General features: G+C 44.3%; 2 protein-coding genes across 5 annotated transcripts in view; one reads left to right on the plus strand and one right to left on the minus strand.

Moving 5' to 3' along the window:
- COL17A1 (collagen type XVII alpha 1 chain) overlaps positions 1–10,258 on the plus strand; it is a 50,526-nt gene extending 40,268 nt beyond the window's left edge. Inside the window, 19 exon segments of the mRNA XM_039554150.1 lie at positions 502–555; positions 710–769; positions 1,280–1,306; positions 1,394–1,435; positions 1,597–1,653; positions 2,028–2,075; positions 2,710–2,823; positions 3,082–3,219; positions 3,804–3,887; positions 4,560–4,688; positions 5,779–5,868; positions 6,397–6,510; positions 6,766–6,918; positions 7,693–8,112; positions 8,301–8,441; positions 9,018–9,080; positions 9,310–9,350; positions 9,352–9,381; positions 9,550–10,258. Coding sequence (XP_039410084.1) covers positions 502–555; positions 710–769; positions 1,280–1,306; positions 1,394–1,435; positions 1,597–1,653; positions 2,028–2,075; positions 2,710–2,823; positions 3,082–3,219; positions 3,804–3,887; positions 4,560–4,688; positions 5,779–5,868; positions 6,397–6,510; positions 6,766–6,918; positions 7,693–8,112; positions 8,301–8,441; positions 9,018–9,080; positions 9,310–9,350; positions 9,352–9,381; positions 9,550–9,663 — 1,919 coding nt within the window. The 3' untranslated portion in view covers positions 9,664–10,258.
- Positions 10,259–10,476: 218 nt separating this feature from the next.
- SLK (STE20 like kinase) overlaps positions 10,477–21,466 on the minus strand; it is a 48,632-nt gene continuing 37,642 nt past the window's right edge. For all 4 annotated transcript variants that reach the window (XM_039554153.1, XM_039554154.1, XM_039554152.1 and 1 more), the window contains 6 exons: positions 19,745–19,874; positions 19,379–19,503; positions 18,271–18,459; positions 17,720–17,845; positions 16,077–16,190; positions 10,477–15,578 (listed from right to left, as the gene is read on the minus strand). In XM_039554153.1, coding sequence (XP_039410087.1) covers positions 15,432–15,578; positions 16,077–16,190; positions 17,720–17,845; positions 18,271–18,459; positions 19,379–19,503; positions 19,745–19,874 — 831 coding nt within the window. In that variant the 3' untranslated portion in view covers positions 10,477–15,431. The remainder of the gene's footprint in view (positions 15,579–16,076; positions 16,191–17,719; positions 17,846–18,270; positions 18,460–19,378; positions 19,504–19,744; positions 19,875–21,466) is intronic.

Here is a 21,466-nt window from a genome sequence, read left to right on the forward strand (position 1 = left end):
AAGACACTCGAAGTTTTCAAGTTGCCAAAGGAAGTAACTGCAATCAATTCCATATTTACTTCTTACTTGTTCAGCCTTAACTTTCAACTGCAGACAGATAGGGAGGTTCTTATCATGAGAAACATATCCCATGTGCCATCCTGTAACACAGACTTCCCTTTTGCAGCCAGGACAGGGAAGCTGTGGGAGCACATGTGACAGGAGCAGAACCCCATTCCTTGCTCTCTGCTCAGTAGGAAACGGGAGCAGGTTGGGTGTGTGACGGGATAGGCCCCCAGTACCACAGAGTAAGGAGTTTCTCTGTCCTTTTCTGCTGCAGTGGAAAATGATAGTGAAAAGTAACTATCAGGGATAGATGTGTGAAGAAAACGGTGGTAAGAGCCTACATTGGGAAATACTCATGCTAAGGCTGTGGCTGGAGATGTCGCAGCTCTTACGTGCACTTACTTACGTTGCTGAGGTTCATCCTTCCTGAAGCCTTTCTGTGTCCCTTTTGCCTAGGAGAAGGATTGCCAGGACCTCCGGGCCCACCAGGATCATCCATGTCCACCTCAGGTAGGTTCTTGGCACTCATTCCCTCACCTGGTCCTAGGAATGTTTGGTTGGGGCTCCAGAGAGCACATACATGACTAGGACCAAGTGGAGCCAGAGAAACCGTGTGTCATGTTCTGTTGGATGTCATGAAGAAATCTCTTTGTTTGAATTGCAGAAGCATTCTTCACAGGCCCACCAGGTCCACCAGGACCACCAGGCCCGAAGGGAGACCAAGGTGGGTATATCCTGTTGCCTCACCAAAGTGCTAGAGGGATCTCAGCACCTTAGACTGAAAAGAAGGAAGGGCTTAGGAGCATAAAGTTCTGCCTTTCTCTGTCTGTAAGAAAGGTAGCACAGTTGTCGTTAAGTAGGACTCCTGTCTGCTATAAAACAAGTCAGTCTTTATCAAAGAAATTTGTTAGTCTCCAGTACTGGTGTCAAGGCAGTCATTGTATTCAGATCTGAACTTTGCAAGCCCATTAGACTCAAGAATATTCAGAGCTTCAGATTTGCTGTTGAAGGGGGCAGCCTTTTTGCAAAATGCACTGTGGACTAAGTCTGCACTGAGGTGGCCCTGTGAAGTGTAGCTCAGCTCTCAGCTGGCAGGGAAGCATGGACCTGCTCCCTTTACCCATTGCTCCCCTACAAATTGAAGGCCAAGATGATATGCTGCAGTGTGGGCTGGGATGTTGCTGATGAGAATAAAGCAAATCCTAACACCATTCCTCTGCTCCCCTGTTCACAGGTGAACGAGGTCCACGGGGATTCACAGGTAAGGAGGCTTCCAGTAGATATCAGTGGGTTTCAGGGTAGTTTGCCTGGGTATATGACTGCTCCTCCATTTCTGTGTCTCATGCAGGAGAACCGGGTAATCCTGGCATTTCAGCATTCTCCTCCCACGGTCAGTCTGTGCCCCCTTTCCTCCTTTGAATTCATCGTCCCTAGGCTGAAATCAGGGGCCAAAATCCTGCTCTATTCAGTCTAACTTAATTTTAGTGGAGCCAGGATTTTGTCCACATACTTTATTCCTATAAATCTCTGACTGTCTTTCTGCAACAGCAGGTGAAAGAGTCACCATACAAGGACCCCCAGGCCCACCAGGCCCGCCTGGACCAAAAGGTGAAGTTAAAAATCTTCTTTATTTCTTTGGGGATGGCCTCACACATCCAAGCATGGTTGAGACTAAAGGATGGAACAACGCGGTCCTTTTGGAACTAGTGCTGTGCTCACCCCTGCCTTTTCAGGCAAAGCAGAATTCAGGCTCACAGAATTGCTGTGAGCACAAGGCGCTTGACCAGGTCACAGAAGGCTCAGGAAGGCTGCCATGGCCTCTTCCTTATGCTCTTTCCCAACAAGCTGGCACTTCAAGACAGTCATTGCAAGGGCTGGTAGTTGCTTCTCTGATGACATGTAGCTCAACTGCTTCACATGACCAAGTATGCAACATGCAGTCATACCCGTTACAACTGTCTGACTCCCTCACTCTTTTCCAGGTGATGCAGGTGTCCCAGGCGCACCTGGCATCCCAGGAGCATCTCGAGGTAAGAGACCAGACCGTAATTGCTCTTAACAAGGAATGCTGATATCCTGGTGGAGACTTTGAAAAAGGTCGTTTGACTTTTACCGGTGTGTGTCCCAACCTAATGCTGATGGGATTTGTGTTCAAAACCTCTTTTTACGCAGCTTGCCTTAAATCAGAAAATTTAAGAAATTACAGTTTTCTTTTTCCAGCTTACTGGGAATCCTTTAAGCCAGAGTTTTGCTTCTGTGTAAACAGGTTCTTGAACTGGTGCTGCCCAGGCTGACTGGGATTGGGAGCAGCAGGGCAGTGAGGTTAGACTAATGAGTTTGTGCTATGATCTCCATCTGTATTCTGCACAGCACTGCACTCTAGTGCACAAACCCACCAGGTCTGCCTGTACAAAGCCAGGAATGTCTTTGGACTCAGCCCTGCACAAGCTGAATTATAAGATGCTGAATTAATTGAAGACATTATACTGCCAAGTAGCTCATGCTCAGACTGTATTTAAAGATGCAGGGGAAGCCCCTCCATATTCCATTTCCAAAGGTCTTTCCAGACCTGTGGGAAGGGCTTAAAGCAAGTACACTTTACTATCACTTGGTCTAATGCAACTGTGCCAAAAACATTCCTTCTTCTTACAATGCTTTCTGTAGGTGGATCCAGACAAATTCAGGGACCCCCAGGACCTCCTGGGCCACCCGGTCCTCCCGGCCCAAGTGGAGGTTCATCTCAAGAGATTCAGCAGTATATCACTGACTACCTGAAGAGTGAGTATAATGAAATTTTTGCTGTGGGTCAGAAGTTGCATGCCTATCTCTCTTTTGCTCCCTAAGCCCTTGTCCCTCTTCTTTTAGAAACAGCAGCTCTGCTACTATGGGCTTATTTCTGCTGAATACTGTAAAGTGCTGTTGCCCACTGCAGAACTGTCCTTCTGTTGTCGTGCTCTTTGTCAGTGAAAGAGTGTCTGTGGATATGGTCAGTCTTCCCTCTTAGTGATGTGGGCATATCTTGGACTTTCTATGTAGGTGACAACATCAGACATTATTTGACTGGTGCCCAAGGCCCACCAGGCCCTCCAGGCCCACCTGGACTTATCACCACTGCAGATGGGGTGACCTTGGATTATGCAGAGCTGGCTACCCGTGTCATGAGCTATATGACAAGTAAGCACCATGTTTGTAAACTCTGTACTGAGTCAGGCCCTCAGCTGAGCTTTTGAAGCACCTAGGAGGTGAGAATGAGAGGAGAAACAAGTCATTAAATAGCAGCACCCCAGCCAGGTTATTCATCTTCAGCAGTCTAGGCCCAGGACTCCACACAGCTGAGGTGTCCTCTGAGCCTTGTCCTATTTTAATGGGTAGATTAACTAGCAGTTGCTGCTGTTTAAAAAGTCTCATACTAAACATTTGCTGTTAGACCCTTTAACACCACCATGACCCAAACAGAGGTGGCTTTATTTAGTATATGTGGTCTTAAGTATTCTGGGATTGTCTTGTGTCCTTGGGGCCCTCCTAAAGTAGATGAAATTCCCAAAGCTTTTGGAAGTAGCCTGGAATCTCAACCAGAAATGCACAGAGCACACAGCTGTGGAGATGACCAGGATGTGTGAGATAGCAGCTGTTCCATAGTTGGGGGCATGTGAAGGCCATGCTACCAGTTAATTAATTCATCTTTTCTTTGTCCCTTCCTGACCCCTCCTTACCTTTTGTGTTACCCTGCCTGATGTAAAACCTTTTCATTCCCACAGGCTCTTCAGGTCGCTATGAGTCATTTTCTAGCTCAGTATCAACTACATCCATTTTGTACCAAGAACTTCTGGATCTGCTGCAGAGTGAGTGACCCTCAAGGGAAACACGGGATTGGGGCTTAATCATCTCATCATCCTGGAGATCTCTCTTTCCTTTCCAGTCTCCAGTCTGCAACTGGAGTTACCTGCAGCTGCTTCAGAGTGTTCTTCTTTCCAGCTCCCCCCATGTTCCCCCCATGGCCTTGCTATGTTGTTGTTCTTAAGGTGAGGGGGATCCCCAACTCTGCATTCTTTTCTACACACACTGTTACTGTGGGCTGACAGGTAAATCTCCAGGATGTCATTTGGCTGTCCCTGAAGGTGTTGATGATGCTGGCCAGCACTGTGCTCCAGATGGCTACTGAATTGCCACAAAGCTCAGCATGGTCTTTCCCAGCTGAGCTGGTTTTCATTCCCTTTACCCAAGAAGTTGTCCAGGGTGTCCTGAAAAAAACAGAGCACAAGGAATTAAGCAATCCAAATTCTCATCCTCCTCACACCCTTATTATAGGAGGTTCCCAGCCTTTTCACAAATGTTTCTGGCACTGTATACAGGACAATTCACTCAGAAAAGAGGGAGGAAAGGAGCTTTGCATCCATAGGTTTTGATGGTCTCCCTAGTGGTGGGGGCTCAGCTCATGGGCTGGGAACTCCTCACACTTGGTGTCTGTGCAGCAGCTGGGCAGCCTTAAAAGATGCATTCTTTTTCATTTCTAGGAGAAGAAATTCGTCAGTATCTCATTGGACCTCGGGGCCCACCGGGACCTCCTGGGCCAGGAGGAGATGGAATGTCTCTGTCACTGGATTATGATGAGCTGACCAGGAGGTTTATCAGCTACTTGTCAAGTAATGGTTTTATTAGTGTGTGTTTCCCTCTGTTCCTTTGGGAACCCAGCACAAAGCTCATGTTGTCAGTTGGTAGAAACTATTCCAGTGCTGACTGTGTGAATCCCTCTGTACAGAGACAGACCTCCTCACAGGGACTGTGAGAGACTTGGAAGAGAACAAAGATACCCTGTAGCGAAGATACCATCCACAGACTAGTAATGAATCCTTTCTTTGTTAAAAATTGAGTTTAGGACTATAATTTCATCTCAGACATCTTAGAAGTCCCATCAACACCTTTAACTGCCTTTCTAACCTTTATCTCTGTGGTCAGGACGTATCTCCCTGTGAAAGAGTTGGTCTGTGCCCACTTTGTGTCAAGGCAGCTCAGGCAACAAACTCTTAGAAGTTTAAAGTTAGTTGAAGTAAATTCCACATCTCTGCTTCATTTTCCCCTCCATAAAGGGGTGATATGGCATATAAGAACTGTTGGACAGAGAGGACTCTTTGAGCATCCCCCGTAGCAGTGCTAAAATGCTTAATCCTGGTAGCTGCAACTATCTGCTTAAAAACACAGCCTGGCCCATGCTCAGTTTCTCTGAACCACTCTTTGTGCCCAGATCTCACTAGTGGACTGCTCCTAAGATGGAGGGAATTTCCAGGAGGAAACTGCAGTTTAATGGCAGCACCCCAATGGCTCAAGCTGCATTTTGTCATCAGGGACATTTCATTAAAGCAAATCACAAAGTGCAGAGTGTTGCCCCAGAGCTGCAGACACAGGGAGAGCAGCACATCCATCAGCCTGTGGGTCGCCACTGAGCTGCAAGTCCAGGGGTGCCCCCACCCCATCACGGGTTCATGAGGTGCAGAGCTTTTGCCAGGAATAGAGGCCTGCTGTCTGCCTGTCTGTGGGTGTCCTTGTGTTGGAATTGTCAGGGTAAACTCAAAAGTCCAGAACAAGGTTTGAGCTCTGGCTCCCTGCACAACCTGCTGATGGGAGCACTCCACTCTGCAGGAGCCCCTCCTGCATTGCCCATGAACAAGCCCTGCGGCTTGTGTGCTCACCCTGTAACAGCCTGTTCTGATAATGTGGATCTGTTTGATTTTGCAGATTCTGGGATGAGCATTGGACTCCCTGGACCACCTGGGCCTCCAGGGACACCTGGTATATCTTACAGTGACCTGATAGCGTACCTGCGAAGTAAGCCAACTTCTATACTCCCCTGCCATGGGGCTCTACATGCCCCCAGGATCTTTTTTACAGCCTTAGAATTTCCCTTTTTGGCCATCATCACAAATAACCCTCTGATGGCCCTTTGTCCTTAGCAGCACTGCAGGCCTCTGCTGGCACCTGCACACTCCACAGGGGGCTGCAGCTGGATCACCATGCTCCTGTGAGGAGCAACAGCAGTGGGGCTGTCTTGGAGATGGGCATGAAGGAGCCCTTTGTTGTATCCAAACTCTGCAGCATAGAGGCATCATTTCTTATGCCACTCTTTAAAAGTATATTTAAAAAATAAGGACTTTACTGTCTTTGGAATCACCTGACTTTCCAATGTGACATCTACATGCAGGGAAGTGAGGTGCACCAGGAAGGCTGCACCCAAAGGTGCTGGAGAGAAAAAAAGCCTTATACTTGTCTGTATCTGGCATAACCTGTATTGTCAAGGAACATTCATCAGGGTTATGGTTGTTTGGGTGACTTATTTTCTTCCCTTGTGTCTTACAGACTCTGAATTCAGTGGTGTTGTTGGACCCCCTGGTCCTGCAGGGCCCCCGGGACCTCCAGGGATCCCTGGATCACCAGGCACCTCTCTTGAGGATGTCTCTGCCTACCTACAAAGTAAGCACTTGTGTTTCTCACAGCTGGCAGGGATATTCTGTTTGTAGATGCTGGAGGGACTGAGGCTGAGATTTAGCTTAGCAGGGATGTGACTGCCCACTGGGAACAAAGTCACTCTAAAGAAAAATACCTCATCAATGTAATCTGTAAAGGGATGGAAGTCGGGATTGGAGCCTTTAAGCCTCCAAAATCCCCAGACACGCACAATTTTCTTGTCCTCTCACTGAAGGAAAGTAATTCTTCCTCTCTCTCAAGATGTTGGATACTCTTCCCTGTCTGGAGTCCGGGGCCCACCTGGCCCTCCTGGCCCTCCAGGACCACCAGGCTTCTCTGGAACTGGCCTTCTGTCCTATGCTGACATCACCCACAGCGACGAGTTCAGGAGTGAGCTGATCCAGTACCTGAAGAGTAAGGGGACACCATCCATCCTCCCTGCACATATCCCAAGCCATACTTTGCCTTATGTAGATGACTGGCTCTCCACAGCTGAGACATTCCTGTAGGAGCCTTCTGTGAACTGGGGCTACAGCAACACCTTCCCTCTGCAGCCAGGTCTGTGCAGGACTGTGCTGCACCCTGTAGGCTTTTCTCCTCTCAGTCCAACTGCCAGCCAAAGTCTGTGTTGTGAGACAGCAGGGACAGGCACTGGGTAACTACAACTGGCCTGTGCTGAACAGTGAGTCCCCAGTAAGGTCACCGGCAGAGTTTTGCTATGGGAGAAGCATTTTCTTTGGCAAACATCTGCCCAGAGAGCCATGGATAATGGAGGGTTTGGAAGGTGGCACTGAGCCAGCTGTGAAGCACCAGTGGTCTGAGCTCATCCTGGCAAGTTATCCAGGGCAGTCTTTCAAAAACACCTCAGTTTTAGCAAACTGGTCACAGAATGGCTCTTTTGGCAGAGGTGCTGAAATTGGCCTGAGGAGTGCACCCTTCTGCAAAATCATTGGGCGTGCTCCCAAGATTGGGCACACAAAATTGTGGAAGAGATGGGAAGGAGCAGGGTGTCATGCCATCTGTAGATTCCAAGGTTGACATGCGCCTGCTGCCTGAGAAATGGCACTGGATGAGGGTCACTGTGATGGTTGGTGGGACAAAACTTCACACTTCACTCTTCATTCAGGTGGTACCACAGGACCTCTGCCAAGCTCAGTGTCCCTGAAGTTCCCCCCTTGTATTTTGCAGGTGATGAAATTCGAAGCTACATCTCAGGACCCCCTGGGCCCCCTGGGCCACGGGGACCACCAGGACCCAAAGGAGACAGTGGCTTGGTGTCTGGGTCTATGTCTTCCTCATACCAAGGGTTACGAGCTTCTGAGCACTTGCATGGAGGGTCCCTTGGTGCTGAGGGCTCCCACAGGGGCTCACTGGGCTCAGGCAGCTCGTATGGCAGCTCCACAAGCAGCATGTCCTCTTACCACGCCTCAGTGGGCAGCGATGGCACTTACGATGCCTCCATGGGCACTGATGGGTCCTTCGATGGGCTGCTGACAGAGGAGGAATCACACAGGAGATCAGCAGCGTCGAGCAGATCCTTCAGCAACTCCTTCTCTGGTTCCCTGGATTACGACAAGCTGGCACTCCGTGTGTCAGAGAGCCTGCAGAGTGAGTGCTATGCCTGCTCATCCTGACCCTCCCTATCCCAGCCTACAACTCCAAATCCCCTGTGCCTGGTCATGCTGTTCACTTCCCTCCCGTTCTTGCTGCCTACAGCTCTCCCTTACACCTTCTGCCTCAGCATCCAGCCACAGTTCTCCCAGAGCTTCTTTCAAATGACATCTTTAATTCTGCAGGCCGAGGTATTCTCCAGGACCTGATGGCTTACACTGCACAGGGACCCGCAGGTCCCCCAGGCCCTCCTGGTCCCCCTGGCATCAGCAAGGTTTTTGCAGCCTATGGCAATGTCACCGCAGACCTCATGGACTTCTTTAGAAGTAAGTTTCATTTTGACTTGGCGTTTCTGGCTCATGCATATGCAGTCTCCCTGACCTCTCACAGACCTACTGATCTTTTCACCTTTGCACGCTACAAAAGTCAAGGTGCAGAGTTGAAGGTGGATGGTCTTTCCATCTCCTTCCTCCCTTGCTGGAGGTCTTATCATTAGGAAGGACATCAGTTTTTCCCACTATTTGTAGGAAACTCATCCCAAACCCTGAAGGCCTCTGTGCTTACAACCTTTGTGGCCCATTCTAACATGGCTGGGCTGGCACACATACAGAAGCATGAGCCAGTTGCTCACTCTGCTCTCAGATTCCCCACCCTGAGTGTGGGCCAGCTCCAGCCCTAGTGACAGCCAGGACACCCAGAGAGAGTGACAGAGCAGCACTGGTGAAATGACATCACAGCCTGTCCCTGGGACTTTGTTGGGACCAAAACCGTTTTTAAAAATGTTGCTATCAGTCTATTCCCATCTAACCAAGAGAAATGTCCTTCCAGTGTGACTCACAGCTTCTCTGAGTGGGCAGTGGTTTGTCCCACTCATTCACTCTCTCCTTCATTTCCCTCTCCAGCACATGGTGCCATCCAGGGGCCAGCCGGTGAAAAGGGGGAGAGGGGTTATCCTGGACCCAAAGGTAAGGCTTGCCATCCTTTCCCTCTTCAGCCCTGTGATGCCCAGGAAGCAGCACTGTGACCACAGAGGTCACAGCACTGCTCGAGGTCACACCCTCTCACAGTGAAGGTGGCACCTTCAGGATCTCAGCCAAAATGTCATCCTGACTTGGTCTCCCCCTTCCCCTGGCCTATCCCTGTCTGTGGGTCACTTGTGCTCAAGAGCAAACTTGGGTCTTCTTGTTCCTTCAGGTGACCCTGGGCCAATGGGCCCACCAGGACGACATGGGCACAGGGGACCAAAAGGAGAGAAGGGAGAGAAAGGTAGGAACACGTGCCATCCCCAGTCAAACCCTGCTCTCCTATCAGGGAGCGGCACCAGCCCATCCCTGGGAATAGCTGGAAAACACAGCCCCAGTTTTTTAGTTTGGATCTTTTGTCTTTTTACATGAACTTTCCAATTAACCCTTCTTTTAACTTTCTTGTCCCCAGGTGAACAAGCGTATGTTGGCAGAAGAAAAAGAAGAAGCGTTGGTGTTTAAGGAAAGAGGTAGCTCAGTTCTGCACAGGGCAGCGTTCCCAGCAGCCTGTAGAGAATTAGCCTGAGTCTTCGCTGCCTTGATGCTAAAACATCCTCACTGCTCAGCTGACCCCTTAGAGTTGATAGTTCAGATCTGAATGTCTCTTGTGTGTGTCCAGCATAGCCCTAGTGTGGGTGTTTGCTCCTGTTACTGATGTTTGGCTTCATGCCCCTGAGCTCCTAGGCTGATGTCCTTGGGCTGACAAGGGCTTCCTGTCTCACCTAGTCCAGGCTTCTTGTACTACTCCCAGATATGTAAAAACCTGGGTTTTTTAACAACTAGCCAACTATGCAGCAAAAAGAAAAAACAGAAAACAATCCCATCCTCACCAAATGCATGGTTTGTCAGGGATCAGATGTAGCCCACAAGGCCCCATAAGAAACCCTGGGACTAAGCTTGCACTGCCCTGGGATTCCCTCTCCACAAGCTCTGCCAGCCCTAAGTGCAGCCCGTTTAAAGCAGCATAGTGAGACAAACATGCACAGGGACTGAACTGAAGCACTTTTGAATATAATTTGTTTTTCTTTTAAAAATATTTTTGTATTTTTTCTGGTTTTTTAAACACTGGTAAAAAATAATCTTTAATGTAAACAGCCCAATTAAAGTGTTTTTAACCCCATCCCTGAACTACTCAGGACGGCTGTTCTGTGCTTGCAGGCTGTTGGGGGGCAAGGTGAGGCACCTGAGATGGGTCTGAGGTACAATGGTAAATACAGTGGCACAACAATAAATACTTTCTATATTCAGTTATTTCAAACATTGTACATCATCCCCTTCACTCACAATTGTACAAACCACTTGTATTTCATGCAAGTTTTCCATCAACAAAACTGAGGCATTCTCAGCAAACTGTGATTTTATTGTATTTACAGCAGAATTATTACAATATTCTACAGAAAGCCATGAAATCAAATTACTTTGAAAAACAAGACAAAAAAAATTCCAAAACTGTTGTATGGCTGCTACTGCAAGTTCACTTCCACGAGCTGTACAGAGACCCTTAGCCAATTACTCATCAATCTCATGATTTTTGGTTGCTTTCTATAAGGCAAAAATAACTTGGTTTGCAGTTAACACAAAACATTCAACAAACTGCTGGGAGAACACGAGGCTGGCAGTGCCTCAGGCGTGTGTTTTGTCACAGGATGCTCCTGCTCTGCTTGGCTTCTTGACAGAAAATGGGGTGACAGTTCAACATTAGATGCCACTCAATGTCCCTTTTTAGTTTCTGTTCTTTCCACCATTTTAGGACTGATTCTCATTACCAAAGACACTTTACCACCTAAGTGTAGTTGTGGAAGATTTTGTTAAATCAGGGTAACCCTGGGCTCAGCCACTCCCTTCTGCTTTCAGTACAGTGGAAGCACATGAGCCCTTTCTCATGGGTTGGGCTGAGCTTAAGGGGTTTTCCTCTGGCACCACCCACTGCCTGAATGCCAGATGTGCAAAGGAGCTACAGAAACAAAGCACGAGGACTGAGATGGAGAAGAGGGATGCAGAACAAGTAAAAGTTCTGTAAAAGAAACACCATAATTTCCTTTGTATTCTCCTTCCCTTTATCTGTTCTCATCTTTCCCAAGACTGAGAAATGATGGGGCATCCTGGCCTTGGCTTGCCTGTGAACGAGGAAGGTTAATTCTCTCTGATCTTACTTCAACTGCTGTGAAGATGGCAGAGTAGTCTGGGAATGGGAAATTTGCATGGACACATAAATGCAAAGAAGTTTCAGAGATCCAGAAGTACAGATTTTGATGTAAAATGACCAGAGTGTAAATGCTAACATAGAAAGAGAACTTACCTACACAGCGATGGTCCTAAACACTCCTCCCTGCCCTTTCCTCCAACCACCAGAGAGTAACTATCCTCAAACTTGCCCATCTTCCCCACAGCAGATGAACCAAGAAGCAGAAGATCAGTGGAAGCAACTAGCACTGAGCTTATTTGTACATTTCAGTTTTCAGCAAGGATGTATTTCTGAGGTCCTGGGAGCTGCAGCTGCACAGGAGTTCTGAAAATCAGGCTGCCTAAAAGTGGACTCAAGTGCCTGAATTTAAAACACCTTATTTGAATCTTTCCTATACCAAAGCAAGCTCGAAATACCTGCAAGGGAGATACTGTGTCAGTTGGAGAATCAACTTAAACTTCCTATGTGATACAGCTCTGACGAAAGACATGGTGTAACAAAAGCAATTTCATTGTTGCTTTGCTTAGCTCTGTCTTAAATAACGTGCTACATTTCCAATTTTTAAGAAAAAGTCCTCTGGGACAGAAGAATAATTTCTTTAACTGTGTGACTGATTATATATTGAGTACCCATGAATGCAATTTTAGAAGGATATTAGCTTAAAAGATTACCTGGAAAAAAGGATGCAGCTCAGACTGAACATCAGTTTTTAATGTGATGTTAAAGATCACGCTGAGTGAATGCTGCTGGTCAGGACAGTGCAGCCCTGCCACCAGGGAATGTGAATTCAGGTGCCAATTCAAATAAAGGTTTTCCTTCAGAAGGCATTTATAAATCAGGACCCACGTAATCAATCATAACAACTTCAGTATCATACATGCTGTATATAGCTCTCATGTATACACCAGAGACAGCAGAGTGCTTGGAGCAGGAAAATTTGTTTTATGGGAATGAGAGAGGATAAAATGCTAAAGTATTTCTTCTTCATAAAATAAGCAGCAAAGTTCCCCTGGAACTTCAGAAGATCAAGGGCTGCCCACAGCCCGTTTTCCCCTGGGTTGGTAACCCCTCCTCAGTCAGCCCCACTCAGGGGAGCTGCAGAATCTCCTAAAAACAGCCCCAGATCTCCGTGGATGCCTTAAGCAGTGCCAAAATGCACTTTCAGAGCTCGGGAAGCACATGGTGTGAGGCTGGGGCCCTGCAGGCAGGTTTTCTGTGCGGATCAGCTGTAAACACAGGAGGACAACCCACACACAGCACTGCAATCCAGGGATTTATTGCCTTTGCTCATTGTCCTGTGGACAGAATTTACAATGTAGTAAAACACAAAGGTGAGCAAATACTGATTTGTGGTCAGCTTTGGAAGAACATGCAGAGACAATAAGATCTGCCAAATAGTAAGAATTTGTAAGTAAGTACATTGTTTTGGCTGGAGAAAACACACCTCACTACCCTGGAGATGGAGCTGCTAACATTCATTTGAGGGAGGTGACATGAGATAGTATCAAGATTGGATTTCGCATCCCAGGAAATGTCGTTTAGGCCCATGTGAGACTAAATTAATTTGAATTGAATTTTCTGACACTAATACAATAACACCTCTCTCACGTTCTGCAACACTTAAACCCAATTTTATCAGTCTAGATGTGTAAGTACCCATGCTAGTTCTTGTTATCACCCAGAAAACATATTTTCATGCTTAGTATCAATTCTCAGCCCAGTTCACGAGGCTGCAACTGCTTCACAGGGCTCCCCACCTGGAGACCTGAGCAAGGCTTCCATCACCACATCCGATCCCTCCCTTCATCCCAGAGCTCAGTTACAGTTATTTGTGCAATTTACAATGAGATCAGATTGCAGGGCCTGTGTGAAAAGGATCTTCAAACAAAAGATGTAAGAGATTCAGACAGAGGTAAACAGAATGCCAATATATATTAGCAACTTATCACTGAAACTACCAAAAATGTAAGGAGAAGATTATTAACATTTCCCTGTGAAGATTTAATGGGGATGAATGTAGACATAATCCAGAAGAGGAAATCTGCCTGCCCTGCCTACTCCCCAGGTAAAGCACTGAGCCTACTTCATACAAAATTGCAAACAAATTCTGTTAAATAGAGATGAAGATTATTTAATGTTATCTTAGTCAATTTATGAAGGTGGAGCTTAAAAAGCAAAAGATCTTCAAAGACTTTTTTCTCCCTACTGAACAAACAATTCATAAAACTTTGCATTTAGCAACAGAGAACATTCTAGAGATACGGAGTGTGAATTTACAACCGTACACAATACACATTTATAATAATAATAAAATGCCAGAAATTAAGGCTAGCTATTAAAGTAACTATGCTATCAAAAAGCTACAAAATTTAAATTAAAACATGCATTTTCCAATTTTTTTTTTACTGTGCTGTAAATTAAGTGTCTTCATTGAGAAGGTATCGGTTCAGCGTCCAAGGATTTGAGCATCCAAGGTTTCAACACAGCTGACTAAAGTCCTATGTTAATATCTGAGTGCATTGCCATGCAGCAACACTGTTCCCATGAAAGGAACACCATGGAATGGGCACCAGTTACACAGTCAATGCAAGCAAGCAAGACAAAATGGGTGCAGCTGATGCCCAAAGAGATCAGAGAAAGTCAGGCCTCAAAAGACAGAAAGCAAATACTATTTTACAAATGGAGCTCCAGCATACCCAAGTACAGCTTATACCACTGTCTTGATATGACTCAACCTCTCTCCACCAAAAGGAGTGCAGCAAACATGACCTAATACAGCTGTATTTCCCTACCCCGCTATAGGAGACACAGTTCAGATTTTCCACTGCAGATCAGTCAGGCAAATAACTTATGGTACATCTGTGAACTCAAAAAATAAAACCTGCCTATATTAGTAGGTGGCAACACAAAAGCAAAACACCCAGCTTCATAAAGGAGTTTGTCTATATATTTAACTTAAATCTTTCCTTAAAATAAAATGACTAAAATAAAAAAGAAAATGGAATCGAACACGTCTAGTGAAATCAGACTTTAGCCATGGTTATTTATAAATATGACCATCCACCTCCACTTCTGCGATGGAGTTTAAATGAACAGGCTTTGGTAAGAACAGAACAATGGCTCTACCCATTCCAGGTACAGTTAGAGAAACCATGTGCATTTTGCACGCCGCTTTCTAAAAAATACGTTCTACAGTTTTTCAATTTGTAGAACTAACCACCTGTATGTAATAGCTAAGGAAAATAATAAACTGTGCATTTTAAAGTTAGCATTTCTTTCACCTTTACATATTTTAGTGCAAAATATTTTAGGGTGAGGATTTACAACAAAAATGGCAGTAGCAGCAAGAAATCTTGTTTTGTACAGTAACAACAACGCTAAGGATGTGTTTTTAAATGACAAAACAGTATCACGTTGCCAGGATCAGGATATCTAAGTGTTTCAGGCACTGTATTAATTAAACTAGCACCCCATTTCATTATGGAACTAATGGACAAAACATGTCATGGAGATCAGCTCAGTTTAATGTACGCCAGAGGTTTCTTTTGAAAGAAGTTGCAAAGGCTTTTGCTTTTGCCAATTGTGTTTAAACATAAGGGTTTGTTTTTCTGATTACTGGCATGTTCTTAGTAATTAGTTTCAGTCCTTGCCATGAAGACACTGCTCAACATTATGAAACTTTAAACCTCTCTTGGCAGTTTCAATTGTGGAATTCTCTCGTGGAGAAATCTGATGCTTAAAAACACAGTAGCAGAACTAATATTATACCACTTAAATGTTCAGATGAGAAACCGTTTTTTTGTGATGAGAAAGAGCATAATTAATATTTCAGGCTTAAAGTCAAAACCATAGGTAACGTACTTTTAGAAACTGGGATAAAAAGCCCACTTAGTCTTGAAACATCTGAAGGACGTAACAATACCATTGTACACCAACACTTGGTTCGTTTCTTCTGTTCAGGGGAGTGAAGAAACCGCTCCTGACACTGATTGTCTCCACCGAAAACAAGACACGCGAGGTCCCTGATGTTTGTACGCCGTGGGTAAGTCGGGTTAGACCGTAAGGAGGGAGAATTCCAAACATGAAAAAACCTACAGCAGTTCCCAGAGTTATGACCCAGTGGAGTGAAGGCTGGGGATTGGGTAGAATTTGGAAATCCGGCTTTGTGTTGAAGGATTAAGGCATTCGGATTCTCCAGTCATTTTAAAGAAAACTTCCTGTTCCTGCAGTTTTCTGGCAAATTCTTCTTCCAGCATCTAAAACCAAAATCAGATTGTCACAGGATTAACAAGACAAAGTACAAGAAACCCATTATTGTGGAGACATTTTGTCTGATATATCTGAACTGTGTGCAACTCTAGTACTTTCCCTTTTAAAATAGGATAATCCCCCCAAGACCAACTTGCTACCACCAGCTATATATATGCTATACATCACTCAATTTTTGTAGTAACCTACTGGCTTCTGAAATAAATTCCTAACCCCAGATTTGCCTCCAGCTAAGTTTTCCATGCAAACCTGCACACACGTGTTGCAGGTGGGAGCCCTGCAAGAGGCTGGTAACACCCAGCCTGTTTTGGTGCACCTGACTTTTGCTCAGTTTTTGCAATTTTTTAACATCTTTTATTATCCAGTGAACTGCAACAGCTTTGTACAGCAGCTTGACTCTCCTCCTCTGCAATACTTTTGTACTGTCTGTATTTGGTAGATCAAACCCTTGATAATTTCCTGATTCGTGAACTGCTCCCATTTACCTTTTTTCTCGGCCTCAATTTCTCTCTCCATTCCTTCAGTTCTTGGCTATGCTCTTCATCCAGCTCTTTTAGCTTCTGAGTCTCATGCTCAACCAGTAGATGGCATTTTTCATTCTTAAAACAAGATAATCCTTATGTAAAACTAATTCAGATTAGGCAACTCAACATTTGTACAGTGACATATGTTGTCCTAATTCTTTCTAATTAGCTTATTCCGTGTAAATAGTGACGTGAATAATTACAAGATAAAAGTATGCTACGAGGCTGCGTTTTCAAAAGCTGATCTTTCCATCGGAGCCAACTGAGATAAGAAACACTCGTAAATCCAAATACACTGCTGAGCATCATTAAGGCAGCTGCTGAGAGTGTTACTCAAAACTGTGTTTCACTGCCTAATGATGCTTTTCAAGGTCACACAGCATTTCTGCTTTGCTTTTTAAAGACAGCCTGTATAATTTATTAAAGTCAATTACATTAAAAAGGAAGCTGTTTTTTGGAAATCTTTCAACTCTTGGTGCCAAGAGCTAAGACAAACAAATGGAGCTTAAAGAGACAAACATGGTTGCAGAAGCAGCCTCAGAATTGCCCTATGAAAAGGATCAAACCACACCTCAGGTTCACATTCCTCTCATTAAGGTACTCAGGCATCTGCCTCACTTTCAGAGGACTTTTGAAGCATGGCAAGAAAAAAATTAATTATTTGGCTTCAATCTCTGTGCATTTTTAAGAGCAGTTGGCAATGGTTGTGTTTCTAGGGTTCTAGTCCCAAATGGGTCTGATGCAGAGTACAGAACCACAGCAACAAAAACAACAAGCACTTGGCTAAACCTGAGTGCAGCAAGGGGCCAGTTTTCCTTGTGAAGCTCAGAGCAGCCCTAATCTGCTCAATTTTACTTGAGCTGAAACTCTCGAAAGGCTCCCACGGTATTTGGGGATTTACTGGGGCATATTAGTGGCACAGCCAGGGACTGTTTCTGCAGGATGTAAGAAAGTGAAGAGAATAGAATGAGCTTCTTTGGTCATTGCAGAGTTTCTCTAAGCAAAGGTTATCAGCAGGTGATCATTTAATGCTTTAAAACTGCCTTGTGCCCCTGAAACTGGGAAAAGCTGATTTAACAGAAAAGGAGATCCAGCCTCTGGTATCCAGCAGAAACTTCTACAAAACACATACCTAAAGAGACAAATCAGAGCTCCTTATCACAAGGAGAGAATTCCTTCCAAGTACCTTCCAGAAGTTCACGTGCAAGTGGCAGCACTTTGTAAAAACCTCCTCATTCCTCTATTGCTGCAAACTTCTTGTAGGTAATGCCTGGTGCTGCCTACCTCTGTTCTGATTAATGACATTCCAGCAAAATCAGGTTAAAAGGAAATGCTGCCTACAGAAAATAGCCCTGGGAACTTGACAGATATTCCAGAAGTGATCATCTGCTTCTGGTTCATGCTCTTCTTGCATATAAAATGACTCCTCATTAATTGATGGAAGCATATGAATCTGGCTAAGCAATGTTACTTCAGGCCTTTGAAAATAAAGTTGAAAAAGCTACACAGTAAAAATTAAGGAAAAGGTGTTTCTGCTTTGCCTGCATCCATTATTAACCTAAGTCTTGTCACTGAATGGTCATTTAATATCATCTCTTTTTAACCTGTAACTGATGCAGTTCCCTGATGTTTGCTTCGCATTGCAACTGAAGGTCCCGCATTTGGTTTTCATGTTTCTGATGCTGAGCCAGTCTCTCATTCTTCTGCCTCTTTTCTTCTTGAACAGCAAACTAAAATAAAAAATAAAATTATTTATATTGTGCCTCTGAACGAAACAGTCTGCATGAGTCAAAGAACTGCACCTAATGGAATGATCACATACTAAGAAGAATGGTTCTGGAAGATTTAAGTGATAATTTTCTGTATTTTTTCTTTTTAAAATTCTTACAAAGGGAGTGACCTACAGTTTTAATTCCCTTTCTCTGTCTGCACTATGATTTTTCCTTAAAATGCAGCACATTTCACTTTCAGACTCCTGAAATTACCTCCCTCTGAAGCTGTGACACAGCAGTGCTGCTGCAAGCATCGGTCAAGGCTGGTGTTATACAGCTATAGGAGAACTGAGAACTCATGAGAATGCACTCTATTCCATCCTCACATTTACATCACGTTTAGCATTTACATTATTAAAACGAAATATTAATTTATTAATTACCTGCTTAATTTTCTCACGATCTTGGTCTGGAGAGGCTAATGAATTGATCCTTAAACTTTTCTTAAACATGGCCATCCGAGTCTTTGCTTCACTTCGCTGGATTTTAGGCAGTCTGGCTCTTTCCTGAGTTTGCTTGTTCTTTAACTCCTCTATAAGGCGTTGATTATACCTCTGCATTTGTTCTGTTTCCTGGAATGTTAACCACATGGAAATACTACACAGTAACTATGATCTTACGCAATGTGCATCTCTTTTCATTAATAAGTCCCCCGTGTGAGTCAGTGCCTCCCAGCAGAAACCATTCCCAGCCTCAGGAGTAACAGTGGGGAGGAGGGGCTTCCTCCAGAGAGCTCAGGATCATGCCCAACCCTGAGAGAATTCCATAATAAATGTAAATACACATGTATTTTAACAGCTTTTACTCAACTCTTGCACTGACTTTTGCAAAGCCTGTTATTCAAATGGAGAAACTCCCTTTTGTGTAAGTGAACTCCAGGGCTGCAGCTGTGGAAGGGCAGTTTGCTGCAAAAGCTGAGGAAAGCAACAGCCCACATGATAAACCAGAGTGGACAGAACATGCCTTCAGTGGAGGCTGCTCATGCTCTGATCACCAAGGAGATCTTCAAACACCTCCCTATTGAACAATTTGCTTTCATGCATTCTATAAAAACCAAAATGCCTTGTGGAAAATAAGGATTTAGCTAGAGAGAGACAGTTGTCAGCTACTTACCCAGAAGCGAATCCAGTTCATTCTGCTCATTTAATTCCAGGATGATTTACTTCTGAGCAGATTAGTTTAAACACAAATCAAAATTGGTTTTGGTGGATAAGCAGAATTTGGTATTTTTATAGTAAGAGATTGATGTTGTGCCTGGATAGTGGGTTTTTTTAAAGAATCAAAAGGGAAAAATACCATTTATACTTCTATATACTACTGAGGTATTCAAGGAAGATGAGTATTTTTTTAATTTCAACAGAACACGTAACAGCTTCAAAATACTTGTGTGGGCTTGTGCAAACAAACAGCACCAGGAGAGATCCTAGGACTACTTAATAATAAAAAAGGATATTGCAATACACAAGAGAAAGTGTCAAAGTCAACACTAACTTTTTCATGCCTCTTAAGCAGCTGGTGCCTCTGCATGAAGTACTGATCCTTGAGCTGCTGCTTGAGGAGCTGGTGTTTCTCCTGTAGGTGCCGCTCCTCCAGCTCCCAGAATGCAGCTTCACGAGCTGGAAAAAAGAGGAAGGTTGGTTCAGGAACAGCAATCCCATCCCATACTTCCCAACCTCCTGGTGTACATTCAGAAGTGGCCTACAAGTGCATACTAAAAACAATGCTGTTTCATAGCAAATGTTTTTATTACAGTTCTAGATCAGTCATGAAGGTTTTTGACTTCATAAAGTGAAGACAGTTTTACTAGAACACCAGTGCCTGTTTCAAAGAGAGAAGAGAGAGCCTGGTGCTGGATACCTCTCATGAGCTGCTGTTTGTTGTTGAGGCAATCTCGTTCAATAGTGGCCAGTTCTGTCTTCTGCTGCTGAATTATTTTCTTCAAAGATGCATCCAGTTCTTGTTGCTGCTTCTGCACAAACTCCTGCTCCTGGTAAAAACCAATAGAAGTCAATTAAATTGGGTTCTCCTAGCCACATTACATGTTAATGAAACCCCCAGTTCTCTCAGCATTAGCTATATATGCAAACAAATACATCTATGAAAAGTTTGAGCTAGCATGCCTTGGCTATCAAATTACCCATCTTTTGTATTTTCTATGTACAGAGTAGGTAAGAGCATATTCATGTTTAAATAATACCTTCAGAAATAAGACCAAAGGCAACAAACTAGCCAGCCATCTGCAACTCATTCCATCTCGTCTCTCCTCAGAACAAGTTGCAGGTTCAGAGCTAGCAAAGACAATACTCAATCTAAAGATGGTTTCATTCAATCAAGGGTTAATTATTCTTATATGTAAGAAAATAAAGGTTATTTTGTATGGTTATTCTGCTTTGGGTGGTTAGTTAAAGCCTATATATTTACACAGTTCGGTTTCAGATCTGTGTGGTTTATCTTGTCCTTAGGGCAGGGCTGTTGAGGCTGGGAGTTCCACAGGACCCCTGTGCAGACCCCCCCATGGTTCTGCAGGGCCATAACCTGGTCACACCCGAGCTGAGCTGGCTCCTCACAAAGGGATTTATCACCTGCATCTTCCCACTATCCAGGTGTATCACTGTTGCATCCCATCATGAAAGCAGGCAGCAGTAAGAGTCTCCCTCCCGTGCCCCAAGACCTACTGCTGCCTTTCTTCTTTGCAGCTAATTAAAAACCACAGCTATGAGCATGCAAGCATGCACACATACACACCCTCCTTAAGAACAAGAAATTGAATCAGATGCTTCCATCACAATATCAAGGTCAAAAGAAAGGACAATGGCATGGTTGTCAGAGCCAAGGTGGGCTGCTGAAGCACCTGCTGTTCTATGTAACAAATGGAATTAAATGTTTGTTTAAAGTACTTTTTATTATGACCAGAAGAATCCTGGTTTTCATCTTCACAGAAAGTTATTAATAGATGAGGCTTTCATGTCTCTTAGTGGACAGCAGAGTTACACTGAGACAGGTAACACAAAACCAAAGGTGAAGTAAGCCAATAGTGACAGACCTGAAGTTACAAAAAGAACTAGAAGGTGATGTCTGTAAATTAAGTCAGACACACCTAATCAAATTTATGGACTGACAAAAAATACAGTTTTTTCCATTTATAGATGAAAAGCATAAAAAAACTACTCCAAGTTTACTTTTCTGCAGGTGTAGACATAATTAACACAGTGTTTAATTTGCTGGGAGATTTTTGATTTGGAGGGAGTGGGAGAAAGCTGTTCTAGTGTAGTCATGGTCAAAAAGTGATTATGCTTGAGCTTTACACATTTAAGCATTTAAATATCATTGCTGCTCTCTCTACAGAATAACTTCTGAAGTTTAATACCTGCTAGCACTGTAAGATAAACCAGGCAATCTCAGGAAACACACTGGCCTTTCCACTTCCCACATCTACTCAAGTATCACATAAAATAAATGCCACCAACTTTACTTAAGAACATGTTGGGTGGTTAAAAGGCAGACAGTGCAACGCAGTCAACCTTTTTCAAAGTACCACTTGGTTATGCCCAATAAGTATCTTAAAATAAATTCAAACAT

This window comes from Corvus cornix, chromosome 6 (genome assembly GCF_000738735.6).
Source record: "Corvus cornix cornix isolate S_Up_H32 chromosome 6, ASM73873v5, whole genome shotgun sequence".
Taxonomy (NCBI): Eukaryota; Metazoa; Chordata; class Aves; order Passeriformes; family Corvidae; genus Corvus; species Corvus cornix.